General features: G+C 38.1%; 1 protein-coding gene across 4 annotated transcripts in view; it reads right to left on the minus strand.

The window, feature by feature from the left end:
* The window catches only part of LOC308044903 (uncharacterized protein F13E9.13, mitochondrial-like), a 36,494-nt gene that overhangs the window by 20,667 nt on the left and 2,388 nt on the right, over positions 1-13,439 (minus strand). For all 4 annotated transcript variants that reach the window (XR_013922689.1, XM_080351862.1, XM_080351861.1 and 1 more), the window contains one exon: positions 7,282-7,462. Coding sequence is in view for 3 of the 4 variants with exons in the window: in XM_080351862.1 (XP_080207988.1) it covers positions 7,282-7,462 (181 nt within the window). In the remaining variant the exon portion in view is untranslated. The remainder of the gene's footprint in view (positions 1-7,281; positions 7,463-13,439) is intronic.

Here is a 13,439-nt window from a genome sequence, read left to right on the forward strand (position 1 = left end):
CCACATCTATTTTACATTCTCTATTTTCACCAATATTCTCTCTGACTTCTTTCCATCTTACCACCTTCAGCTCACATCTCACGGGTTTTCTCCTGTCCCCACGGCTCTTTCCCAGCCCTGGTGGGTCTGTCCCCACGCAGCTCACGCCACTCTCGCCCTGACGTGCCACTGCACACGTGCTGACAGAGGAGCAGGGGGTCAAAACACGGCTCCTTTGTCCTAACAACATGTCTTCTCTCCAAAAAGGGTCATTAACTTGGATCTCTCTGCTCTTTCCAGGTACTCTTTGATTGTATTACTTCTTTCCCAACATTTACTCCCCTGAAGTTGGTCATTGGGTGAAAAAGCAACACAGAGGAACAGCATTATGTCTTCTCTCTTTAGGAAATTAGGCAAGAGAACAGCCTGTGGCACATTATATACAACCTGTTTGACTCTCCATCTGAATGTAGCTTGTGTTGTCTACAGAGTACCACATGAAATTACTTTCAGATCTGTGCCAAAGGTACAAAAAGATATGGTTTCGGAAGAGTGAAACATTTTCCATTCTACTCCAAACTGAACTCCAACCATCAACTCTGCCATGTCTTAGCAACATGGTTTCCACCGTATCCATTTACTTTTTGTGCTAGGAAGGTTTTATGGGTTGGATGCTGAAGAGGAAGCTTAGAAATAGCAATGATTTCACACAGGACATTCATCTACTCTCAGTGCCACCCCCACCCCCCCAGCCTTGAAATATCTATGTTGAAATACTGAAGCTTTGGGGTAATAAGTCCACAGTTGTGAGGCACAAGATTGAATTCTGACTCCCTTTCTGTAATCCCCTGTTCTCTATCACTTAAGACGGGTGTAAAAGCTCTGCGCTCATCTTGCGCAGCTTTTGCTACTCCTTCAGCTTGCTTTAGAGGTCTCCTCCAAGCCCTTCTGAAGCTCTGCCATTGCTCCAGCTTTGCAGTCAGCTGCACGTTTAATGAAAGCTGATATCACACCAAGAGAACCGCTGCTGTGACAGCAGCCGTCAGGGATGCGATCCCACTCACCAGAGAACAACAGAGGCCTCACCTTAGCACGTTTCAAATATAAACACAAACGCTCTTTAAAATGTATTTACCAAATGACAAGGTGTCTGTTTATTTTTAAATTTCAGTTGCATTCCAAAAGCCCTGAAGTTGCAGAAACAGAAGATGATGTCTGACAGAGAAGAGCCTGTATTGCTTAGCAACACAGACTCCAGCTAACAAGAAACATCCCAGACAGGTGCCAAATCAAACACGAGCTGTCCTGAGCCTGGAGATTCACGGGTGGAAAGCATGCAGTGTTCTCAGGATCCGAAGACAAGAGTGTGCCACAAGTATAGTTACCAGCGCTAGTAGACATTGGGTAGTAAATACACAGTGCAAATAGCTAGATTGAGGTGTCTGTATCGAGGACCAAAAGCTACAGGTTCTATTTAAATCATCCAAGTTTACACTGCAATTCAGCGTTAAATAACAAAAGTTACTTCTCTAACCATAAGACTATCGATGAGTCTAGAGATATGTTACATTTTCACAGCAATCATAATATCTAGCTCAGGACAGGGGCTATTCATTGAGTCATTTCATTTACTGAACTCACTGCTTACAGGTTTTTTCTTGATGCTTCGTTTCTGTTTCCTTAACTCAGTAATTTAAGACTTGCAGCTAAACATTAGGATTGTACTTAGTTTAACAAAGCTGCGCTCTCTATCTGGGTTTTTGAAGGCTGCGAAAATAAAAATTTTAACCAACTGTAATAGGTGCAGGCACCAAATCATTATCCTTCTGTTTTATGAAGCCATAATCAGATTCCGCTAATGAATTCATTTTTATGCTCATAAAACTGTGAGAATTATACTATTGCTTACTTTCACATTTGGCAAGTTGAAAAGTAATAGCCATTGAATAGCTAATAGGCAGTCCCATTTCTGACTTATATGGGAACAAAACAGTTTTGTAATCTCACTGGAGAACAAGAACAGGAAACTTCCAATGAAACCTAATAAATAGAACTTCAAGACTGTATTAAGGACATGGAATCAAGTAACCAGCCACTGCAGAGCCTGTTGAAGAAACTGGAGCTGGTCTCTTTTTCAGAAGTTAGTGTTACTCCACTTTAATCCTACTTAAACAGCTTTGCCTAAACAGCTGTGGAGGTCTAACAATTGTAGAGAAAAGCTTTATTTTTTTCCCTCCCCATGATAATTTATGATTGAAAGTAAAAAAAAAATGACAGACTGAAGCACCTCTTTTGCTGGGCAAGAAAATATTTCAAGACTGAGCTGATAGAGGAAATGCTACTTTTATATTATCCACCTTAAATACTGCAAATGTGCATCTCACTGCATACTAACATCACAAAAAAAGTGAATTGGCTGCAACCATTGAGAAGCCCTTTCTCAGATATGTTCATTCTTTGAGTTATAAAGCCAAAAGGAGCTGGGAGCTTGGATTTACTGCTTTCACAGAAACAGGATCTGGCCTCTTCAAGGCAGCAGCTCCTGATTGCTGCTGAATTTTGGACTTCAGGCAAATGTCTTTGCCTTCACACAAAGGCAAGATGCTGCCGGTAACTTTACTGGTGATATCTTGTTTTACATGCACAGGAAATCCTGCCTCTCAGCTCTTCTTGCCTTCCTAATTCAAAAAGAATCCAAAAGACTGATTTTGTGCTGAAAATGAAAACCCAGAGAAGCATCGACTTCACCTGCTATTGATGCAAGAGGCAAACGATTTCCATGCTGCAAAGACCCATCACCACTCAGAACATCATCTTGCAGCAGCTCCTTCCACACTCGGCAGGAATGGCAGGCCTGGGAGAAGCATCTCCAGTGGAGCTCAGAGCAGAGCCTGCAGTGCTTTGCTCCACAGCACCCATGGGTGCTCCCAGGGCGTGCACACCCATTGCAGTTCTCAGCTCAGCTGCGTGCCCCCACCGGAGCATTAACACAGTCACAGTTAAACAAAAAAAGCAGTATGAAGTTTTGCCCAATTGTATCCCACCTTAAACACTATAACGGGCTGTAGCAAGTGAATTCCTGTGGATGATATCTCTGCTGATGGGGGAGGGAAAGGAATGGTCTCGGACAGCAAAGCTGTTTTTATAATTTAAAAAAACCCGTGGAGATATCTGGGTACCTGGGATATCATCGGATATGAAGCATCATTTAATCAGCTGCCAACTGTGTCATTATCCTTGATGAAGACTAATTCAGAAATGGGATTTTAGTAACATGATCCTTAAAGTAAAAGAAGTGCACTCTCACAGTCAGGTGGAGGTGCAGTTAGACTAGATGGTTATTTTAAGTTCCTTCCAACTGAACTATTCTATTCTAAATTTATGAGACGAGATAAGATCAACTTAAAAACTGAGCCCCTGAGGAGTGTAATACAGGCTCACCCAGGTGTGGGGAAGTTACATTCTCTAGTAGACCTACAGTCCTTGCTCCCAGGCACCCAGATGGAAGCTCTGGCCAGAACAGAAGAGCAGAACGTGCCTGTGGCCCATGTACCTGGTTTTCCACCCCATGGAGTCAAGACACAACAGAGAGGAGTACCTAGAATATCAGAAGTGTTCCCATGCATCACTACAGAGATACAGCTATGGGGACTGTTTTATGCCTCAAAGACCAGCAGATGGCCAGGCCAATATTTCTTGAAATCCTTCTTCTCACCATTAACTTTGTCTCCATTAGGTTAATGATGGGTCAGTTACTTTTTTCTTCTCAATCACTGCTACATGCTGCTAATGGAGAGCATGCAGAATGTGCAAAATAATAAAGGGAGCATCACCAGCATACGGTCCCTGTATTACAAAGGCTCTGCACCTCCTCTGCAAAGACCTACACTGACAGGTTAGAACTAAGCAGAACATCTCACTAATGCAAGGAAAACCACAAATAGCAGCTGAGGGCTTTTGTGCAATTCCTTTAGATACAAGAGTCTCCTCTAAGATGAACAGTGCCGCACAATTAGCAAACTTTCTAAGAAAGAAAAGACATGTAATTTGGAACAACAAACACCATGAGTACATGAAATTAATGCAATGGTTAACTTCAGGAAACAAGACACACTGATAAATAAGTAAGGAAAATCAAACACTACACCTAAATCTGACTCAGACTTAGTGAACATATTGTGGGCGTTCCTGAGCACTAAGAAATGGTAACCAGTAATATTTGCTAAACAAAAATAAATAAGGGAGCGTTTGTATTTTTATTTGCTCAGAAAACCTGCTTATACACATCATTCTGTTTCAACCTCAAGCAGATGTAGTTAATTATATCAGAAACTACAAACAGGAAATTATACACCTCTAAAAAACACACGGTACACCTGTTAATAATGAACCAATTGAAAAGTAACTGTAGCAAACAAATTCTGACTTGCTTCTCCACAAAGAGTATTTTAGGAAAGAAGGAAGATAACAATGTCTTTGGAGAATGTCATTAGAATGAACTGTTGTTCTGAGAATAAATATTTGAAATTAACATGGCTTCAAATCAAAAATATAAATACAAAATTGTACTATTTTCTATTTTGTATTGTCTCCATGTTTTGCCATCTACAGCTCCTTAGAGACATCACTGTATTTTAAATTAAAATGCTACATTAGAAGAATTTTAAAAAGTGAGCAGCAGAGGACTTCAGTATTAAGAAAGGTGTGACTTGAATCTCCCCCACTGTTTGTGTATATAATTACACTAATTTTTGAGTGGGATAACATTGCCATATCTGCCCTCAGGGACAGAGGGAGATCTGGCAGCTTTCATCACAACCTTTGAGGACAACAGTGGAAGCAGAATATCCGAGGCCGTGGGGCTGGTTTGTGGGGCGGACGGAGGGGAGGATGGGCCCTGCAGCGAGGCCAGGGCAGGAGAAGCCAGGGCCTGCCCTTGATGGATGCCCTTGGGCAACCGCCTCCTTCAACCCCAGTTGGGCTGAACCAAGAGCATCCAGCACTGGTGTAACAGTCTGCAATAACCTTTTGGAGCTGGGAGGGTGTTGGCAAGAACTGTTTTGGTTCAATAGTTGTTTTTTGATAACACGAGGAACTGCTTGTTTCTGGCAGAAAAGCAGAGACACATCAGTTCCCTTTTTCCTCAAGATCCCTCACTGTTTTCCTACTGCTGCCCCATACCTTTGCTGAAGCATCCAGCACTAACAGGTTTTTGCTGGCATTCCTTCCTTTAGGCATCTAATTGAATAAATAAATGCTTCCTAAACAACCAAATTAAATAATTAAAATATCCTCAGCCTTCTTAGATCCCCTGATTTATTATTGTTATTTTCAGATTTATCCAATACCTTGTCAATATGCAAGGAAAATTCAGTAATTTCATCCGTTACTATTAGGCTACCTACAACACATTTATTAGCATAACCGCATGTTGCTGATGTTGAGCTCCTCCTAGTCACACTGTAAACCTGCTGACTTTTTTTTTCCCCTCTTTACAAAATAAAATTATTACCTTCACCTAGAGACCACTTACAATCTCCCTGTGCAGTTCTCTTCAGAACAGTTATTTCTACTAAATACAGGAGTTTCCACAGGGAAAATAAAATGACTGCATAGTAGCAGGAGATGCTTCATATGCTTTTTAGCTAAAACGCCTTCAGCAAGTATTTTTTGTAGTAAAAGTATACAGGGCTTGCTTTATTAATAGCCACCTATTAAAATTGGATTGACATTAAAGTAACTACTAAGTTGCTACAGAAAAACTACTGAAAGACTTGCTTCCTACAAAGTAGCACTCGCTTTACTATGGTTTTGCTTAAAGTGATTTTCCTTTCTTTTTGCTTTCCTGTTCAGTGAACTTCCCACAATCATTTTTAGCGAAGTGCAGTGAAATGCATTAAACATGGGCCTTTCCTAGCTGGTATTCTCCAGTTACAGAGCAAGCAGTGCACAACAGTAGTAGGGCTGAGAAAAACCCAAGCCTTCCAGGAATTTTCTCCCTCATTAATAATTGCTGAGAAGGAAGAGAAATACATTGTTTCTACACTACATCCCTTATTTAGTGATCAATTTTGCTCCAAAAAGGGTGCATAACTCACTAGCACTTTGACTATTGCTTTTAAAAGTAAGATGTGTAAATATTTTTGCAAACGCCTATGTACCTCAAGTATCCTACACATATACAATCCCTAAAAACTAAATCTGGATTCTGTTAGCATCTTTAAGTTTTCCTATAGATTATATTGTGGTAATAAAAATTAGGTTTTGGCTGTTTGTCAAGCAGCTAGATACCTTGAAAAGAGCAACTGCTGATTTTAAAGCACTCAAAACAAATCTGAGTTCAAAACACAACCACTAACAAGAATTCTCCCAAGAAAAAAGGAATTTAAGACTTCCACATATTCAATATACTTAAAACTGTCACTGTAGATAAGTTACCCTACATTATGTTACCTGAAGTATGGTTTTCAATTAATACCAGCATCTTTTAGTTTTGCGTTCTTAAAAAATTCTGCCCAGTTATAAAATTTGTACATTCAAAAATGTACAAACATACTGTAATCACATATGGAATTTGGGTCAAACCAGACAATAATCCTCAATTTCTGAAGTATTTAGGAAGTACAATCCTTCCATATTAAACCAGCATCCATCTTTAAATCATGGAATGTTATACATGAAAAACTAAAATTGCTTCAGCAAGCAGTAGGAGTAGAAAGGTTAGCAAGTCTAGGATTCATGCAATAAAGACACATTAATTTATATTTAATTCTCCCAAATGCAATTTAATTTTAAGTAGTTTGGCTAGCTGTACACTCAATTTTTTGTTATTATATAAAAAGCTTCATTCCATCCATTCATTAAAAAAGGTAATGAAAACTTAGTTTTAACAGATAACAGTAGTAGCAACAACATATAATTAGATGCTGAAACTGGATGCTAAACCACAGTGGGTTAAATTGATCCTCAAATATAATTTAACTGAAGTAAATAGAGTTACACCAAAGGTGGCTTTTAGACATGAGAAGCTTTAAACTAATCATTATATTTAGACAGGTTTCACCTAGAAAGCTGCAGAAGCAGCCTTGGGATTTTCAGCTGCCTTCAACTGAAGCAGTGCACGAGTATCATCTATTATAATCAAGCAGGCATCTTTCTCAAAATCTAATTTCTGCTTTTTCAAGGTACAGTGAGCTTTTCATGTCTCATTTTTCATGGTATCTATGTTAGTACAATGCACAATTTGCAGAGAGTAAATGCCACAGCAAACAACAGCAGTAACTGATGAGTCATTTCTATTACCTGCGGCAAGCGCAACCGCGATCGCCTGTTGATTCGCAGCACATAGGACCTGCACGCCCAGTGCCAGGCGGGGACACATTTGTCTCACCGCAGCGCTAAGGATCGTCATCGCTGCCGTTACTTCAGGCCCAGGACACAGCGTGTAAGGAACATCATGCATGTTTTCTACTATCAAGCCATCCTGTGGAGATTATTATAAAGAAATATGATTAAACATGGAAAAAAGGAACTTAGCAAAGATGGCTAGTTTAACATTACGCTGTTTTGAATTAAAACACACACAAGTTTAAAGGTTTTCCTTCAAAGGAAGGATTATCTACAGTAAGTTGTGTTGATGCACTTATAGAAGTGCTTTCATCAACAGCATGGTATCTGCTGGGAAATCACGAAGATAAATAAATGTGATTTTAATTATACACGCATCAGCCAGGTTCCCTTTGATCCATCCTAAAATGTGAACTACAGGTGAATGAGTTAAATCTTATACCTCATTAAAAATAGTGTAGAGTCAATCTTCAATTATCGAAGTGGAATACAGCATATTGAGTGTGTTTGGATAACAGAGAATTTAGAGATAATCAAGGCAATTTTCAATTCAATTAATGTCAGAAACTAAGTGTTATTTTGGATAAAGGAATTTTTTGTTTGACTATTATTTAGCCTACTTGCAGTGTGCCTAATACCATAGTATTAACTATTGATATTTCTCCCATTCTGGATTCAGAATTACTTGAAGGCAGATGTTGCTATTTATTATCTACTATACCTCTCACTCCGCACAGACATACTCTTAGCAAACAATGGACTGATGATAAAATATTGTGCTGATACAATGTATGCAATTTATTGAAAAACCTTTGTGCATTATCCCATACCTTGTACTTTTCCAATCATTGTATAGCATATGCCAAAAAGTTTGCAATAGGTGCAAATCATATATAATTTTGTCAGGGAAATATGAAACATATCTCAAGCTTGATGTTTTGCATTTGCAGTGAGAATGTTAAAAACAGCTAAAAATTTCTCATCTGCTTCAATCTAAAAATACAAAAAAAGTTTAATAGATGTATTAATTGTATCTCTAAAAAATTAATTCTGTTCTCTGGAGTTTAATTACACATCTAAATCCTTTAAAATGAGGGGTTTACATTTCAAAGATATTCTAACTGAACCAGAATGGAAAGAAAAACATTTGGGAAAAAGAAATAACACTAGAGATGAAACAAGGAAGTTTGGTTAATAACAACAGAGAGAATCAGGAAGGGGGAGGAAAAACCAAAAAGTTTTTCCTTTTTTAAAATCTTACATATGTGATGCTGCTTTAAATCTGTTGCAATGTAAAAGCTCTTTTGGCAGTAAAAGATAAGACAGTATATAAAATGCAGTCAGCATTTAATGGCTGAATTACAGGCTAAGCCCCAGACATCATAAATGAACGCCTAACATGGAGAACGGGGGAAACTGAGAATGGAAATAATCCGGTGGAGCAACAGTCAGTCCAAGCACAACCCACATACATTCAGTGCACCAGGGTACAGCTGCACTAACCAAATGACTGACAGCAGAGTATTTAAATACACAAAATACATGCTACCTTAAAAATGACACAACTTATTAATGGAAAAAGTGATCTAATATAAGCACTAGACCTATGCACTAATTGGTGCCATTCATCAGCATATTTAATTACAAAATTCCTGTCCGAGAAAACCTCAACTAGGGAAAGGAAAACTAGATATGATACCTAACCAAAACATCTGCGCTTAATTTTGTTTCTATATCCAATTCAATGTATAATTTAACATCCACACTTTCCCTACTTGTGATGGGAGTTATGGGTTTGCCATACAACAAATACAACAACCAGTCCTCAGAAAAACCCAGAGCATTTTCAGAAAGGAAAAAAGTCACAAACTTTTAGTCTATTTCTCTGGAATGAGGTTGTGACTATTCCAACAAAACCGAACTGACCAAATGGTCTTCTACCTGAGGCACAACTACTGAATCTTTCGTGGTACCAACAGAAAGTGAAACCCCTTGGCCTTTCATCCTCTGTACACATATTAGGTCAATCAACACAACACTGCAAACTTGGTCAGTAGCAGTACTTAGCAAAAGGATTAATGTAGGACTATAATATTTCAACAAAACAAACCAAACTCAAACACAACGAACCCTCAAAACCAGGTAATTTCTTGAGGGCAAAAACCTAGAAGACTTTGGTCTTTGGCTCAAGAATGCTCTACTTGGCAGAACTCACTAAAAACTGAATATCTGGGAACTCCAAGCTTACCATAAGGGCAAGAAGCTGGGATCTGCAAACCAGAAGCCCCAGGCTTTCAGCAGCCAAAAAATCAACCTCAATAGGACACACAGGAAAAAAGATGTCAGGGAATGGGAATGGGGCTTCAGATGCTCAGCTCCTGACCAGCCATGGAAAGAGCCAAAAAAGCAGAACAGGCTGGCAGAAGTCCACAGGTATTCTGCAGTGAAACTGAGCTTCCTTTCAATTGCTACTACTTTGATAGCTCAGGATTTGTATAAAGCAAATTATTCCATTAGATACATTAATGAAATAATTCATTTAAAAATTAATTTTAAACCCTAGCCATACTACCGTGCATTAAAAGTATCTGATTGAATTCTAGTTCAAAATGCAAGCATATGGGAAGATTCCAACATTTCTCTCTCCCTTAAACTTACTATATTCATTTTTCAGCAGTTTTTGCTTCCTAGGGCCTCAAGGTCCCCAGTTACAGCGAACATTTTTGGTATCACTTTAATAATGCGTTATTCTTTTGGTACCATCTGATAGACTATGTTCTTTTGCATATTATGTTTTGTTTAATTAAAGAAGAACAACATATGTTCTGCAATACAGAGAACTGAATTACAGATGCATCAACTCAAAGCTTTCCTTCATATTTTATATAAAAATATAACACCACAGATTTCTGTGTTTACTGAATTGATATGTATATAAAACAGACTTCAGTGCTATCAGACAGCTAAATAAAATGGTGGAAAGAAAACAGTCATGCTAAATTAAAGTTCTTGAAACTTAAGCTTATGATTTAGAGGTCTATGGGAACAGCTACTATACAGAATTTTTTTTTGATAGTACAAGATAACACTCCAACAAAAACTTTTTGTGTTCCTTTTCCATTGAATATTAAGATAATCTAAGTGTTGCTTATATATAGTAGCCTTGTTATAAGTAATTCCCAAACAATATATTTCCTTTCTACTTTAAATGACTTCTGAAGTACTATGTATGTGTAAAGTGCCTCTTGTATCACAGTCAGCTACTGGAAAATAGGTCATTTAAATAGCTCTCTGATTATATAGAAAAATAATTTCCTTAGCTTTATTCCACTTATAAGAATGACCTCTCAAAACACTTCAGCTGCACGCACACATAATATCCCAGCAGGAAAGCCTCAAAAATAGTCACAACACTAGAAACCACAACAGGCATAACAACCATACAAGTTTTAACTCAGCATCTAACTTCTCTAACTTTTTCCCCAGGGTAACTTTAAGCCCAGTGTTTCCCCTAAGAGAAAGACTTTACCTGCAGACACATACATACTAACACAAGGTTTTGCAAGCTTAAAACAACTATTCATTCCTACAGGAAGAAAGGAAGTTTTAAGGAGGCTTTTGCACCATATCCATTATTATACAGGCTCAGGTGTGCTCCAAGATGATTACAACCTTTCCCACCCCACAGCCATGTGCCACTTATACAGGAAACCAGGTGCCTTTGCAGAGCATTTATTTGCAGTGCCCAGGCACAGCTGCCTTGCACTTCCTTTAAAAACTCCACCTCCAGAGCAAGAGATTACAGCCTTAATGTAATATAGATAAGTAGATATCTTATGTTCTCCTGCATATACGATGGGATGCAGTTGTGGGGAGGTTTGCCTGCTATTTTACTCTACTGTAATATAGGTAAGATTTGAAATGTTAACCTTTGTGATCCAAGTAATAACCACCTACATGTTTCTGTGCAGAAATACTAGTTACTAAACTCCAAGTAATTTGAATTCCAACTATCATTGTAGATATAATAGACTCAAATATCTTCATGTTCTAAAGGCATCTATATGTATGTACGTAAAATATGTACTAGCAACTCTCCTTCCAGGTACAGAAACAAAAGAAGAGTCAGGAGGATCAGAATAACAAATTTTGTGTGGTAAGGAGCATCATAATATTTGCAACTCAATGTAGTTTTATAATTTTGGGATATTTTCTTTAAAAAAAAAATAGCTTTACTTATGTAACTCTGTCTTTAACATCAGCTACTCAAGTAGCTACAGCTAGATAACAGTAACTAGTAGTGAAGTGATCTATATCAACAAAATTAGAGGGAACCTGGACTTTACTTTCTGGCTGCAAAGTAAGCATTACCCAGGTTAAACAGAATGAATACAAGCCTATTTGAATATATATTTTGCATTTTTCTTAAACAGATAGAAACTGGAGGGATCATAATACCTCATAGTTTGCTGCTTATAAAATCTTGTCTGGAGAATTTCATTGTTTAGCAACACACAAGTACAAAGCATAATACATTTTGAGCACAGATGGCTTCCTAACTGAGCACTCACTTATTTTCATTACTGTGTTCTAATATCACAAATCTTTCATGTTTATTATGTTAAGCTGCTAATGTGCCAGACAAGTCACCTTTTTCTGAATATACCAGGATTTAAAGTGCAATGCATATTGAGTGAGCAAGATCATATACTTTTTTTTAATGTTAACACCAATTCAAGCAACTTGAGACAATACGTAAACATGTAGCAGCAGCAAGATGGTTACATATCTTCAAGGCTATTGAAGGTAGCATTTGGAAACGCTGTCAGAAGAAACACCTGTGGAAAAAATCTTTACGTTTCTAGCTCTTCTTCCACAAGAAAAACAGACAGCTTAGCAGTTCGCTGAGGGGAAAACCCAAATATATTCCCATTACAAAAGCAGGATAGTGAGTTTGGAAGAGCGGTGATCTCTGTGCAAAAGTCAGGAAGCTCTTGAAGTATCAATCACGAAAACTTGCATTTCTCATAAAGTACCAGGGAAAACAAAGCAAGTGAATTGTAAAAACTATGAGGCAACCACACTGATATTTATGGATAAATCTCTCCTGATTATCTCTGACTTGTTTGTCACATTGCTGTAACACTACTGTGTACAGGCCTTTAGAATGAAGATCGGTGTGGAATGTATACTGATGTTCTTGTGACTTCTACAGGAAATAGACTAAGTGTAACTTTGGGCCTTGAATTTCTCCAAAACGTGTAAAGAAATGACTGCACTCCCCTCATCTGATTTGAAAATATATTCAAGTTCAGAGACAGCAATGAGGTAGGAGAGAAGGTAAACCAGTTTGACCTCGAAGAGAACTTACTACAGCTGTTAAAAAGACAAAGTACAAAACACAAATTAAAATTGTTTGTTAGTAATGATTCTAAAGTTTGTCTTAAAACTGTTCCAGCTTTGTGCATGTGAGCAGTGAAATGCACTGTTTCTGTACCCTCCCTCAACTTTAGAGGTACTTGGTGTTTTCTCCCAGATGCTAAAAGCTTCCATGTGTAGTTACATAAGGGAAATGGGTAAACAAGCACTGGGATGTGGGGCAATGGCTTTAAGAGTTACCACTTGTGTAACCACTTCCTCTAACACAGGAAGACAGACTAGTCCTTGCTACTCTTCTGATGTAGATCAAATCACATTATACCTCATGTTGACACTGTAACTGTAAAGAAAAAATAGACATTCACAGTATAGAACACAGAGCTATTACACACCTGTTCTTTCAACAGGCATGCAAAGGAAGAAAACTTACCCATTCTGTACAACCTGCGGTTATTCTAACTGGGTGGACATCTTACACGTGTTCATTTGGGTCACAGGCACTGAAGCCTGCCTATGTGAATGTCATTCTCCAGTATGGCTGTTCATCGTTTCAACAATTCTGTTCTCTGGATTCTTTCCTAGTTTAGCTTTACTAGCACTCTGCCCATAACCTACTTTTTGTGGCTTGTCTTGCATTTTAATCTTGGTGTTCTATAATTTAGACTAAGCTCTTATATTCAGTTTCGTTCAGCCTGTATAAAGTATCATTCTAATTTACGCCATTAAAAAGATTT

This window comes from Nesoenas mayeri, assembly GCF_963082525.1.
Source record: "Nesoenas mayeri genome assembly, chromosome: 12".
NCBI lineage: Eukaryota > Metazoa > Chordata > Aves > Columbiformes > Columbidae > Nesoenas > Nesoenas mayeri.